Source organism: Netta rufina (genome assembly GCF_964035555.1).
Source record: "Netta rufina genome assembly, chromosome: 3".
Taxonomy (NCBI): Eukaryota; Metazoa; Chordata; class Aves; order Anseriformes; family Anatidae; genus Netta; species Netta rufina.
This window is the reverse complement of record NC_140125.1, coordinates 85,826,855-85,839,939: the sequence shown is the minus strand read 5'-3', so window position 1 is coordinate 85,839,939 and position 13,085 is coordinate 85,826,855. Positions and strand designations below refer to the sequence as shown.

Here is a 13,085-nt window from a genome sequence, read left to right as displayed (position 1 = left end):
TTTAGATTAGAACTGTCTTCAGTAAAAGATAATATATAATTATTTACCATTTATGGTCTCAGAATGCAAGTACAATTCCTAACTGTTGGTCATGCTTTACAGTTTTGTAAAGCTTACTGAACTTCTAAGTGATGTCAAAATAACAGGAAAGCAACATATTATTTCCCTCCTTCCCATTTCATAACTTTGAAGAAAAATTGTGTTTTCTCTAAGACAAAGCTCATAAGCAACTTTTGAGATACTGTTTAAAAAAAATATTTTGCTAAAGTCATGAATTAATGCGAAAAGAAAACTGTAGTAGCTGTGTATACAAATACTAGGCATTACCATGACCTAAATAGAATAAATAGATCTTAAATTTGCTGTTGTATATCTTGCTTTTTCCTCATTCTTACTTTTCATTTATCCGTTTAAGAACAGACTGAGATTTTCAAACATAATTAAGAAAGATTATATGTTTAATAGGGGTAATTACTTACTAGGATATTTCACGTAGCCATTTTAACATGCTTTTAATAGATACACGTATCAGTCATGATGCTCATCTGTTTGATGAGGTGCAATGATTGCATTCAGGCATAAAAGCTTGTGAAAGGACAGGAGGCTGGCAGCTCCTGCGGTGGGGTGGGGATGCTGACAAGTCAGCTCCTAAAAATAATCCCTGAAGTCTCTGGCAAGTAAGACCCAATGCAGACTGCTCAGTGGGGCTGCTGCCATAGGGCTAGGTGGTGTCAGTTAGGCCGGAATTTGGCTCATCTGGTACAGGTTCCAGTCACTTGCTTTTAGCTTGTACCTTGTAGGATGTTGGTTTGAAATTTAGTGCCAGACATACAGCAGCTTTTGGTGTGGCTAAAGAGTTGAGCCGTAACCCAACTGATGGCTCCTGGGGGGGAGCAGAGCTACTATTGGTGCTACGGCAGGGGCAGGAGGAAGGAGCACACGGGAACAAAGCCTCCATGGTAGTGTTAGTTTATGTTGAGGTAAGGGTCCTTATCTCTGTTTTAGACAAATGAGGATGCAGGAGAAGTATAGTGAATTGTATAAGAAAAGAATGTGGCAGCAGATCCAAAGCATTGGTTTTGCGACAGCCTGTGATGTGAAGGTACTTCAGCCTATTTAAAAAAAAAAAAAGGCAGTAAGTTTGCTTTTATGACAATTAAAAAGCAGAATAAAAGACATTTATATAAATATGAGACAAGAAATGAAAACTAATTATTAACTGTCACTTTCTTGTTGCTTACTGACAATGTAAATCAGACTCGCTAGTGCTGTCAAGTCTTTATTCAGAATTTCTTATTGCTACCTCTCTAATTCAGTGTCCACATTGCAACATTTTCCCAAATGTCAGCTTTCAATTTCTTGATGGCAATTTAATTGCATCAGCTAAGCCAACCTCTATAGGCAAATTTTTAAACCTGACTGCTTTTCTACAATGCTGCACAGGTGCTTCCAGTGATATTTAGAGTTTGACAAAGCACACCAATTGCACCTGCTGAATTTCAATCAGTTCAGTGAACAGATATGATTTGAGTTATTTTGAAAGTGTGAACATTTTCATCTGTGCAAAATTATTACAGATTTTTTTATTTTTGTCTGTAAATTAGTGCTGTGCAAACTATGTGGATATAAGGCAGATTCGAGAATGTCAGCACAGGATCACAGCACATGTAAAATTATGCTTTTGGTTATAAGATTTCAGGAGGCTTAAATAAAACTTCAGAGTTCTAAGATACCAGTATTTCTTGGTGCAAGTAGCATGTAGATAGCTAGGAAGATGAGTTTCAACTATGGGGAAGGGAGAAGCATCATGTCTATATTTGGTTCCTGATTGTTTTTTTCTTATGCATGTTGCAAAAATTATGTTAGAGGATGGTACTTGTCAGTCTAAGTATAAAGAAGCCAAGGACTGAGCATAATAAAGGAAATCAGTCTTATGATCCTATGAATTGGTTTCTTAGTCTGTGAGGGTCACAGCACATATTTTTTTGGGTGTATGGCTGTTTTCATTGCCTGTATATGACATGGCATAAATAAAGGCATTCTTTTTGTGGGGCTGTTCCATCAATTGCGTCTGCGAGCAGTGACTATTTTGTATGCTTAAGGTCATCTCTATTTCTTTTGCCTGTATGATTAACATTGTTTATAGCACAAATGTTCCCACTTGATGTGCGTTAGAGGTACAAAACTTCACAATTTAAAAACAAAAGAGGTATGTATCTGTCCTAGAACTAGAGAAATTTGTGTAGTCATGCGAGAAATCAGGCATTTTGTGGCAAAATGAATAGGCGGAAGCATGGAGTCTCCTGTATTGAAACAAACAGTACTTATTTTCAGGGTTTTTTTCTTCTTTTGTGTCAATTATTCTGCCAATCTTTCTTCTCTTTCCTGATACTGCATGACAATTACAACATGAAAGCTCACTAGGGGAGAAAAGGGAGTTCAGTTTCCAAAGCAGTCCTGTCTCCAAACCAATTATGTCAGCCAACTGGTCTACTCTGACTGTATTTGTTTAGAATCAATGAGGGTCTTTCTGCTTCGTTGGTGGCTTTTTATTGTTTTGGGTTTTTTTGTGATGGTATGTTCTTTTAGTGATCACAAATGTTTTGTATGTACTTTCTTACTCATTTTCTTGTAACTAACAGCAGAAGAGGAAAGGCAGATGATGAAAGAAAAGAAGTTATCTTCTCAGATCATTATGCCTTTTTTTAAAAGGAGTGCTAGACTCTTGTCTAATGATCAAGTTATTGGAGGTGGGCAGAGCTGTAGTATAGGAAGAGCATATATGTAGCAGATTGAAGAGGAACCTTTCTTGCAGTTTTGGAAAGCAGACCTTTAGAGCAGGGGAAAGAAAGATATATTTTTGGCCTATTAGGAACAAATATCATAATTTTGCTTTCATGTCAGAGTGTGGTCTGGAAGCCAAATCCTTAGGCTTTATGTATTTTTTTTCTTTCCTTCTTTATGTATTAATCTTAAAACATGCTTCACTTTCATAATCTATTTGTTTGCCCGGGTTTTTCTTCTCCTTTTGAATGTAGTTATAAATTTCATTCCTTTTATTATAATGTAGTTGTGTTAACTGCATCTTTTGTGCTCCCTACCTCACGTATGTTAGCTTTGTTTGCCTTCTTACAGAGGTGCATGTATAAAAACCAAATTAGGTTCATATTCTATAGAACAAGTTTAAAACACTATAGATTTCCTCTAGGATTTATATTGCTAGCATGGGGATTAAGTCTGCTCTGTTTATGTGACACCCCTGGACTTCTCTTAAGACAAGACTTGAGCTAGATGAATACCACTTCACTCTCTTGCTCACCTCCTCTTGAGAAGAACCAAATCTAGTGTAGTCCATGCCTTATGTGAATAGACTTATGAGAACGATGAGGACAGGGGATACAGCTAGTAAAGAATAAAACTTGGAGTAGCTGAAATCCTGGCTGAATGCAAAGTGTGTTTTTGTGGTTTTATGCTTATGCATTTTGATATGCATGTATGTCACTGGAGCAGATCAGTCTAAAGTTTCAAGTTACTAAAAATCCATATATTTAAGAGCAAATTAAAGAGCCTATTAATAAATAAAACTGTGAAATGGGTCTATCACAAGTTGATAATATTCTCTTTTAAACTTAGTGGAAGAATTGCAAATCTAGTAGGAGACTATAAATTTACTGCGGTGGGTGGCTGTAGTCTGTACTTGTGTGAAAGGAAAGAAGTGTGAGGAACAAGCAACAATCTCCTCAATAATAGACAAAAATCATGTGTGGAAAACAGTAAAATATTTTTCCTTCCATGGATTTTTGCTGTGTAAACTGAAGATAAGTACTTAAAGTACCTAAAAGTATAATTATGTACCTATTAGATTGCATTATTTAGAAAGTAAACTTGCATGTTTGTTTTTTCTAGGTTCAAGAAGGCATTTGAGTCAGAGCCAACATTGCAGTCAGGAATCAATTATGCAGTTCTCCTCCTGGCAGCTGGACATTGCTTTGATACTTCCTTTGAGCTTCGGAAAGTTGGTAATTATAGCTTGCAAATTCACAGTGAAATTGCTTTCTGGTGAAAGTATAACACCACCCACTGTCACAAGGGGAAAAAAAAATCTAATGGTTGTGTATGAAAGCTTTGATATTGAGTATGTGAACGTCTAAATTAGTCTCTCGCACCACCATTAATTCCACCTGATTGATGGTGTGCACTGTCACGAAGACCCGGTTCCAGACTGAAAGTCTACAGGTTACCAGAGCTCAGTGAAAACTGACTGTCCTTCTTTTCAGTGCTGTCTTTTTTTGTTAGCCAGAAGGAACAGTTGAAGGGAAAATCCAGTCCTAGGTAGCAGTCTTTAAAAATAAATAAATAAATGAATCAATAAATGCAACAATAACAAAGAAAGCCACCTATGGAATGTTTGGAAATACAGATAAAGAGCCTATCCTTACAGTGGTGAAAATACACTTGACTTGATGTTGGGGTGGATTAAGAGGAGAAATAATCATGTTTCTGCTCAGATGTTCTCTTGAGGTTTTCTGAACCTCTGTATTAAGGGGTCTGTCCTACTTGTGATTTTTGTTTGTGATTTTACTGTATTTGAGGAGAATGGAAAGTGTCAAGGAAGTCGTAAGAGAGAGCACTGAAAATTCTAATAGGTAGTAAAATATACTTTCTAACTGGCATTTTCCTCCATTAAATTATGTAATTCTTGACTTATTGCAAATTCTTTTTTTAATCCTTCTGTTTCCCAAGCAGAAGGAAGCAATGTTCTTCGTTCCACAGGATGTCTGTAATGAGCAACTGCACTTGTTTAGAAGTTCGGTGTGCAGTATATCTCTGGAAGTAAGGTTCTAGATAAAGAATTTTTTTGAGCATGGAGTTCAGAGATGGTTACTTCCATATAAATGATAGAAGTAGAATTTTATTTTTTTAAATGAAGCTACTTTAGATGTGATGGGCTGTGTAGAGTTGCCCCAAGCATCATATTTGCCCTTCTGTAAGTGGGTGAATTTTTGGGGGGCTTGGATAGAATGCTTTCGTCTCCTACACTGAAATTTGAATTCATGTCAGTGTAGGTGGTAAAATAATATATATATTTTGCTTTCTACATAATATTTGCAAATACTCACTCAACTGGCTTGATTTTAAATTACAGATGGTGTAGTGCGTCTGGACTATATTTATAATGTGGTTTAATTTGAATCCTTCCCTTTTAAAGAAAATTCAGTTGCACACAGACTATGGAAAACTAGATTTGGACAAGCTGATTAGCCAGATTTCATAAGTACGTTATTTGTAGGGATCGATGTTTGGTGTCATCTTGTGAGTTTATCCAGTGTTTGCCCTACTGTTCATGTGGAGAATGGTACAGAAGTTAAGGCTCCTTATTATTTAAGGTTCCATCCATGACAGATGACTGAGATTTAGAGGAGAAATATCTGGTAGGTGTTTGGAAGTGTTTGTGTGTTGTTTTTTTTAATGAGATGTTGGTGTGCCAGTCTCTCATGTAAATACTTAGGTGGTGTCTGCTGAAAACCCTTAAAGCAGACAAATCCCTCCTGTGATCATAGAACCATATAAGAACCATATAAGAATAATAGATCATAGAATGGTTTGGGTTAGAAGGGACCTTAAAAATCATCTAATTCCACCCACCTGGGACAGGGACACCTTCCACTAGGCCTTACCACCTTACTTCCACTTACTTCCACTAGGTCTTACACCTTACCACCCTCACAGTAAATAATGTCTTCCTAATATATAATCTAAACCTACCCTCTTGTGGTTTGAAGCTGTTACCCCTTGTCCTATCACTACAATCCCTGGTAAAAGATTCCCTCTCCATCTTTCTTACAACACCCTCTTCAGGTGCTGTAAGGGATCTGCTAGTGTCTAATATTTATTATTTTGTTATAGGAAATATTGTCAAAATACTATAAGCTTCATCTAGCTGTGCTGAAAGAAAATTTCAAATACATCTATAATATAGACCCTGTGTGTATCATTGGTCATTGAGTTCTTGGTGTTAAGACTGTGGTCCACGTTGATATAATGAGGTTTGTCAGTTGACTTGAGTTGTCTTTGCCTTGGAGTAGTGTTAACGTTTTTAAACAAAAGTAAGCAAAACCAAAGGTTTTGTGCAATTTATTTTCTGTCCAAAGGATCTGTAATGCCTACATGTATGTTATTTTTCTGATGGTCACTTTCTTGTCTTGATCTATGTGTGTAAGACCATTCGCTAGTAGCAGTTAGATCTTTCTGGCAGTGTTTTCAGCTTGGTGTCCACCTGTAGCATTATTATAGCACATAAAAGTTACAGGAAGGCTGTCTTCTGGAGGGAGATAAGGAGGTGAGTAAGAGCAAGCCAATTGAAGTTCAGTCCAGGTTCCAGTGGAAATTATATGGGTAGGTTGGGAAAGGCTAAGGAAAGATATTGCCCTTCACAGCACTTCAGAGGGTGTATGAGGCTGTAATTAGAAAATTCACATCTGGTTACAATTTAGTAAATCCAGTAAAACTAAGGATAACTCCAGTAACCAAGAGGCTTTTTATCCATTTGCATCAGATCAAAAAATTGCCTTCTAAAAGTTCCTTCCTATACTTGCCAGAATAATAATTCAAAATTCAATGATCAACTAAAGCATTAATATTGTATATTAGTATATTTTCTGAACACTGCTGTTTTCTTAACCGTATAAAATTGCAGAAATTTGAGACAAAAACTTAAACACAGTGCTTTGCATTGGCAGTAATGATCTGTGCAGACTGTAACTTTGATACACAAAGGATCCAGCAATATGAATTGTTCTGTCAATATTTGAGCAAGAAAAGCAGTTTGTTTATGAAGCCTTCATAGTAATGTTTAACTGGTAGTATCTTGTTACTGTGTATTATTTTCTTTCCAGCTGTGGGTGTATTCGTGGCATTAATGGCTTCTGTATTTTTGCTCATTTTTAAGGCAAAAAAGTATCTGCGATAAAACGTGCTGGAATTCAGCTGATGCTTTTTTGTTGGTGGTTTTGCTACTGTGAATGTGAAGTTTATCAAAAAAGGAGAGGATGTCTTGACTTTGCTTGGATGTTCTTACTCTCTCAAACTTTCAAAGACAAGATCAAAATAAGTCAGAGAAATTATAAGAGAAGGCCATAAACTTGGAATTCCATGTTTTCTCCTCAGGAATAAATAAACTTCTTTCCCTAAAAAGCAAACGAGTAATGCTTTTAATTACACTGAAGTATTACTTTGTTCTGTATGTTACTCAGGCATGACAACTTGTTAGCAAAGGAGCACAAAGTGAAACACAGGCATGAAATAGACTATAGACCTCTTGTATTCAAAGTGTAAAACTGTATCCGTTCATTGTCTGGGGTTGAGAACATAAACATACAAACAACAGCAGAAAACCAAATGGATTTTGTTGTCTGAAATCTAGTTAACGTAACAATATATATTTTGGTGAGATTTATTGCTGCTTCTAGAATGAAATTTAGTCTGTTAGCTGCTTAAAGAAAGTTAAGGGGAAAAAATATAGATCAACAGTTGCATTGAAACTTGTTGAGAATACTCAACTCTGAATATCAAGGACAATGGCAGGTGATGTGGGAGGGAAACTGAGTTGAGTAGTGTGGGAAAAGTGAGTAAGTGGGCTACTGTGATGAAGAGGCTTGTCTAACAAGCTGGAAATTATTTTGTTTGCAGGGGATGGTGTAGCCTGTCTCATGTTGGCTATAAATATGCAGTAGCTAATGTGATCTAAAAATCATCCTGAAGACTACAGGGAAACTTGTAGCTTTCAGAAAACGTAGCAAGTAAGACCTGAGGCTCTCCATAATCTTGAGTTGCTGAGGGACTTATGAATATTAATAGATGTCTTTCATTGGGGTAGGACTTGCGGCAATTAAAAGAACATCACTGCTGGAAGAAGGCCAGTGGATCATCTGTTCCTTCTGCATGGGACCTTGTCTATAAAGGTAAGTTTGGGGCTTGGGGCTTGTAAGTCAAAAAAAAAAAAAAATCACAAACAACAACAGCAGAAAAAAACGTAATAGGTGCCTTATTCAGCATCTGTTAAGTTTTTACAGCTATGTTGTGTAGCCTAAGGCCCCAATTTACCTTTACAGATGAGGTCCATGCAAGAACATAGGTAATCTGACTGTGGCCTTGTCCTGACAGTGATGTCTTAAATTTCCTTTCTTGAGATGCCTTTAGGAAGAGGGGGAGGGGAAATAAAAATCTTCTACCGCTTAGGGTGTTTGGAAGGCATATGATGTTAACTGGTAAGTATATTTTCCATCTTATTTCGTTTGAAATGGAGAGGCTGCAGTAACTTAAGCAATGAATAGATTTCATTAGATTTCAAATAGATTTCAAATCATGGAAATGGTTTGTACAAAGTACATTAATACATTCCTGTGACCTATTATTTTTTTTACTACAGGGGTAAAGATCAGCAGCCTGCTTGGTAAAAAGGGGAGCCTGGAGAAACTGCAGAGCTATTGGGAAGTAGGATCTTTCTTGGGGGCCAGTATGTTGGCTAATGACCACATAAGAGTGATCCAGGCTTCAGAAAAGCTGTTTAAGCTAAAGGCACCAGCATGGTAAGGTGATAAGTAAGATCATATACATTGCTGTATTTTAAAACATTGGATGGACTCCTTCAGCTATCACAGTCAGCATTGTATTTACCTGACAGATTTTGTTAGTCTGTGTGGAGTTTCTTTGCACTTTACATAGATGGGGAACTCTTCCTCTTTTCCCTTCACTCATGGATTGATATGATATGGCTCTATTTTGGTGGCCGAGAAGGACAGATTCACCATTGACCTGGTGGTAGGGGTTTGTGGGTTTGGTCATAATTATCTGAATATTTCTGGGAGTGCAGACAGCTTGGCTAAAGGGGCATGGATGTACCTTGGAATACTTTGATGGTTACTGCAGATACCAGCTACTTTAAGAACTTGAATACAAGTGAGCTATCTGGTGCAAGTTGATCTGATTATAATTGAGAAGAACGAATATTAAAGTGCAACTATTGGAAAGGTTATTTGCAAATAATGGAAAGGTTATATATCTAGAGGTTAAACAACAACCCTGTAGACTTAATTTCTGTTATGCAGAGGCCAAAAGATGTGTTCTAACTGCAGTGCAGGCTCCTGGCACCTGTTCTGCTTTGGATGTGGGCAGCAAGTAGGGACCAGATGCTTACTCAAAGACTTCAGGCCTGTTAGCTGGGCAGAACCAAGATTTCTTTCTGACTCAAGTTGTCACTGTACCAATCAAGGCTTCGTGTATTGCAGCTTTATGTATTTTTGCCTTTTAGACAAAGGTAGGAAAGTCTGTGTCCAGAAGCTGATCAGAGGGGAATCCATATATGCTAAGACATGGAAATCCTGAACTTACTTGTATAACATAAGAAACTGTTGAAATGGAGAACTCTGACTTTTCTGACCAAATACGTTGTTATAAACTGTTCAGAGCATGCTTATATGCAACACTTCCCATTTTTACTATGTGCATGTTGTACTGAGGAGCTGGATAGCACTCTAGGAATCTCCTGGTAGAGTTTTCTGGAGTTTATGAATGCCTGTTTGTCAGGATTTTATGTACCCAGTGCCTTTGGGATTTAAGCCTGTGGATTAAACTCTGAAAAAAACAGTATGCTCATTTGTGCTTCAGAAAATTTCTCCTGTGAGCAATTCTTTCTCAGTCTGTTGCCTGCTGTTCAGTAGAGTGCCCCAGTGCAAAGGGAAGTAAATACAGTACCTTATGCAAGATATCCACACAATCTAAGAGGGAGAATTGGATAACATATAGGTATGGAACTGCTCCCAAGAGGCCCTCTGAATATGCATTATATCTCTTTGTATATAGCTTGTAAATAAGCTTTCCATGAATAGTCTAACAGCAATAAGGTGACAGCTATGATAAATCCTCGTTAGGCATATATATCTCATTTCAGTTGTTTTCATTAAAAAAAAATTGCCCGAGGCTGTTTGCAACGTTTTTCAAAAATGCCAGAAGAAAACAACATGATGAGGAGCCCCACAAACTAACCCTGTGAAGGAGAATATTGGAGAGAGGGATGAGCTGCACTCGAGAGACATTCAGCGCTGCTGTTGTCCTTTCCCCAGTAATTCCAAAAAGGCTGCTTAGCATAATTGTTGTTGTCTTCATAGGGTAATCAATTCCAGAAGTGCCGTGCCTCAAAAATCTGAGTTAGACAACTGTCAGCACAGATGCTATACAGAAAACAGAATAGTATAGAAAGTTGAACTAGTGCACTATTTTTTTGAGCTATCATTTGAGGTTGGTTCGCTATCTTTATATACTATTTGCATAGTATTATATTATATTTTATATACTTTTATATACTAGACTATAATTTGAGGTTGATTTACTATAGCAACAAGTTGGACACGGGAACAGTTTGGTCCATAGGCAGAGGATTTAACTATTTCAGGAAGCTTTTGTGGTTTAGGATAGGAGGCAGTATAAACAACCAGGAATACATGCAGGAAGCATTATTCCCAGAACTCATCTGTATTTCAGATTAATAATGGAGCTGCTGTGTTTCCAGCTCTAAATGAGGAACTGCTACTATTGAAAGCGGTCCTAGAGAACCGAAATTGTACTGACTGCCTTGGTGTTGCAGTGGTGGGTGCTTCAGTTATAACTAAGGGTAGACATTACTATTTACAAACTGTATTTTATTTATTGTGTATGCTTGAATGATCACAGGTACCTGAAGTCTATCGTAGAGACTATTTTGATATATCAGCATTTTAAGAAACTGAATCCTGAGCAACATACGGCCAAACAGGAACTCGTGGACTTCTGGATGGACTTCCTTGTAGAAGCCACAAAGACAGATGTGACTGTAGTTAGATTTCCAGTAAGTGTGGTTTTTGTTTGTTTTTAATTGTGACACGAAGGAAATGAATACAAAACACTGCTTGTTTGCAGGTTCCCAGACAATAAACTGCTTGTCCAGAAGAAATGCATTTGGCCTGCATATTAGACTGTCTTAATTGATTTCACATGGCTACAATGGGATTGCACAGTGTGTTCCAATAAAGTACTGAGAGTCAAAATATTTAGTGTTTGCTACCAATGGTATGCTTCTAAAACAAAACTTTGTAACATATTCCAGGTGATACTATATTGAGGTACATTTTGAAGAAAAGGCATTTAATTCCAGTCTCTCTCTGACTCAACAGGCTTTGCATAGCCTGTTGCCAACCAAGTGTGTACTGTTAGAGCTTAAAAATCTATTAGAGGTAAAAATCAGACCAAACAGACAAATCTTTTTTTCAGCTACCAAACAACGTATTTCAATAATGCTACACTACAACTTGTGTATATTTCTGATTTCTTCCACAAATACTCTGCTGAAATATTGTTATTAGATACCTTAGTGTTATACAATGTGCTGTAAAAAGTTCTTCGCCTCTATATGTTAATGATCTACAATGAGAAAATAATATCTTGGATATTCCTTTTAACTAACTATTGGCAAATACAGCTTTTTGTTTTAAAAAGTTGCTATTACCCACCAAGATACTTGAAGTAGTACATACTTGTTTTGCACAGTTCTTCTGGCTTCAGGTTGTAAATGGGATGATAAGTGATAAGGAAGAACATAGTGTTGAACAGCAATGGACTGAGACAGTGAAATGAAAGCAACATGGAACTCTCTAGGGAGTCTGCTTCTCTGAGGAGAAAGAACCTAAAGTTTTGCAGAGAAACAAAATATTCTGAATCCTCTCTTTTTAAAAAGAACACAGCCCAGTCTTATGATTTTGATGACAAAATGTCACAACTAGATACTTAAAATAAAAATAGCCTCTGACTTATAGAACTGTCCAAGACAAATAATTTCTTTTCTTATCAAAAGACAAAATACTCATAGTAATAGCAAGAGCCAAAAGACACACTCAATGAATATAGAGCTTGATTGTATTTGAAAACCTGCACAGGAAACTGTTCTGGTGTTGCTGACAGACATATGTCATCTCTTGTAATAAATAAATAAAAATATTCATGCCTATTCAAAAGCAAAACCATATCATGCAACAAGTCAGCAAAACGAAACATAGTAACTTCTTTACACTTACAAATAACTATGTTTGCAAAAATAAAATAATCTTTTAGAAAGTCTCAGAGCTTAAACTCAAGGATTTGGGGCATTGGTAGTCACTTAGCTGGCAGTTGGTCTCCTAGCTGGTAGCATTGGTGTTGTAATTCTCTTTGCAGCAATTAGAGGAAGAAGTGATGTGGCTTGTACAGCAAGTAGGCTGTAGCCTACTGACCCCCCCTTCATGATACGGTCTAAACCAGATTTTAAAAACTCTGTCTCGAGATGCAGATAGATACATTTGAAATTCCACTGGATATCCATTTACAGAATTAAATGCCTCAGTGCCTTTCAAAATTTGGCCTTGTGCTTCTTTCAATTTGTCCATGTGCTCATTGACTCTGTAGGAGCTGCTGGGACTTAGATATGACTGATGGCTCTTTCCAATCATTCATTACTTTCTAAAGCAATTCTCTGAACTCCCAAGATCAGTTTGGTGGAAGATAGAGTAGCTTCTTGAATTAATATAATTAATATAACTTCTCATTATTCAGAATGAGAATACCTTCCACACAGGCACTATAGATGTGTCATTTTAGACATCAGATTTTTACCTCTGAAAATCTGAAATAAATACATAAACGGTTTTAATAAGAAACCATGCTTCTTCAAATAGCTGAGCTTTGCTGACATTTTCCTTTAAAGGGCATAGATCTGAAAGCAATTCTGGCAGATCATTATTGAAGTAGCAGATTGGATTCATTTACCAAGTGGCTATGCTAGACTCAGTCTTGATGCATTGTATCCCATCTCTTTTACATTATGTTTCTAGTTTTAGTTTTATTCTAGGAGGTTTTCTATAATCTTTTGCTGTCAGCCTCTTGCAGTGATGCTTGTTGCTTATGAGAAAATCATTTAATCTTGCTACTGTGATTCACAGTGGTCTAAATCAAAAGCAGTTCATTCTGACTGTACACTAATGTGTGTTTTCCAATTTACCCAAATGTGCTTGTACCAAAGA

The 13,085-nt window shown here is 36.9% G+C and overlaps 1 protein-coding gene across 1 annotated transcript in view; it reads left to right on the top strand.

The window, feature by feature from the left end:
* MAP3K5 (mitogen-activated protein kinase kinase kinase 5) overlaps window positions 1–13,085 on the top strand; it is a 98,242-nt gene that overhangs the window by 46,587 nt on the left and 38,570 nt on the right. The window contains exons 8-10 of the mRNA XM_084283533.1: window positions 3,907–4,019; window positions 8,429–8,588; window positions 10,729–10,882. Coding sequence (XP_084139659.1) covers window positions 3,907–4,019; window positions 8,429–8,588; window positions 10,729–10,882 — 427 coding nt within the window. The remainder of the gene's footprint in view (window positions 1–3,906; window positions 4,020–8,428; window positions 8,589–10,728; window positions 10,883–13,085) is intronic.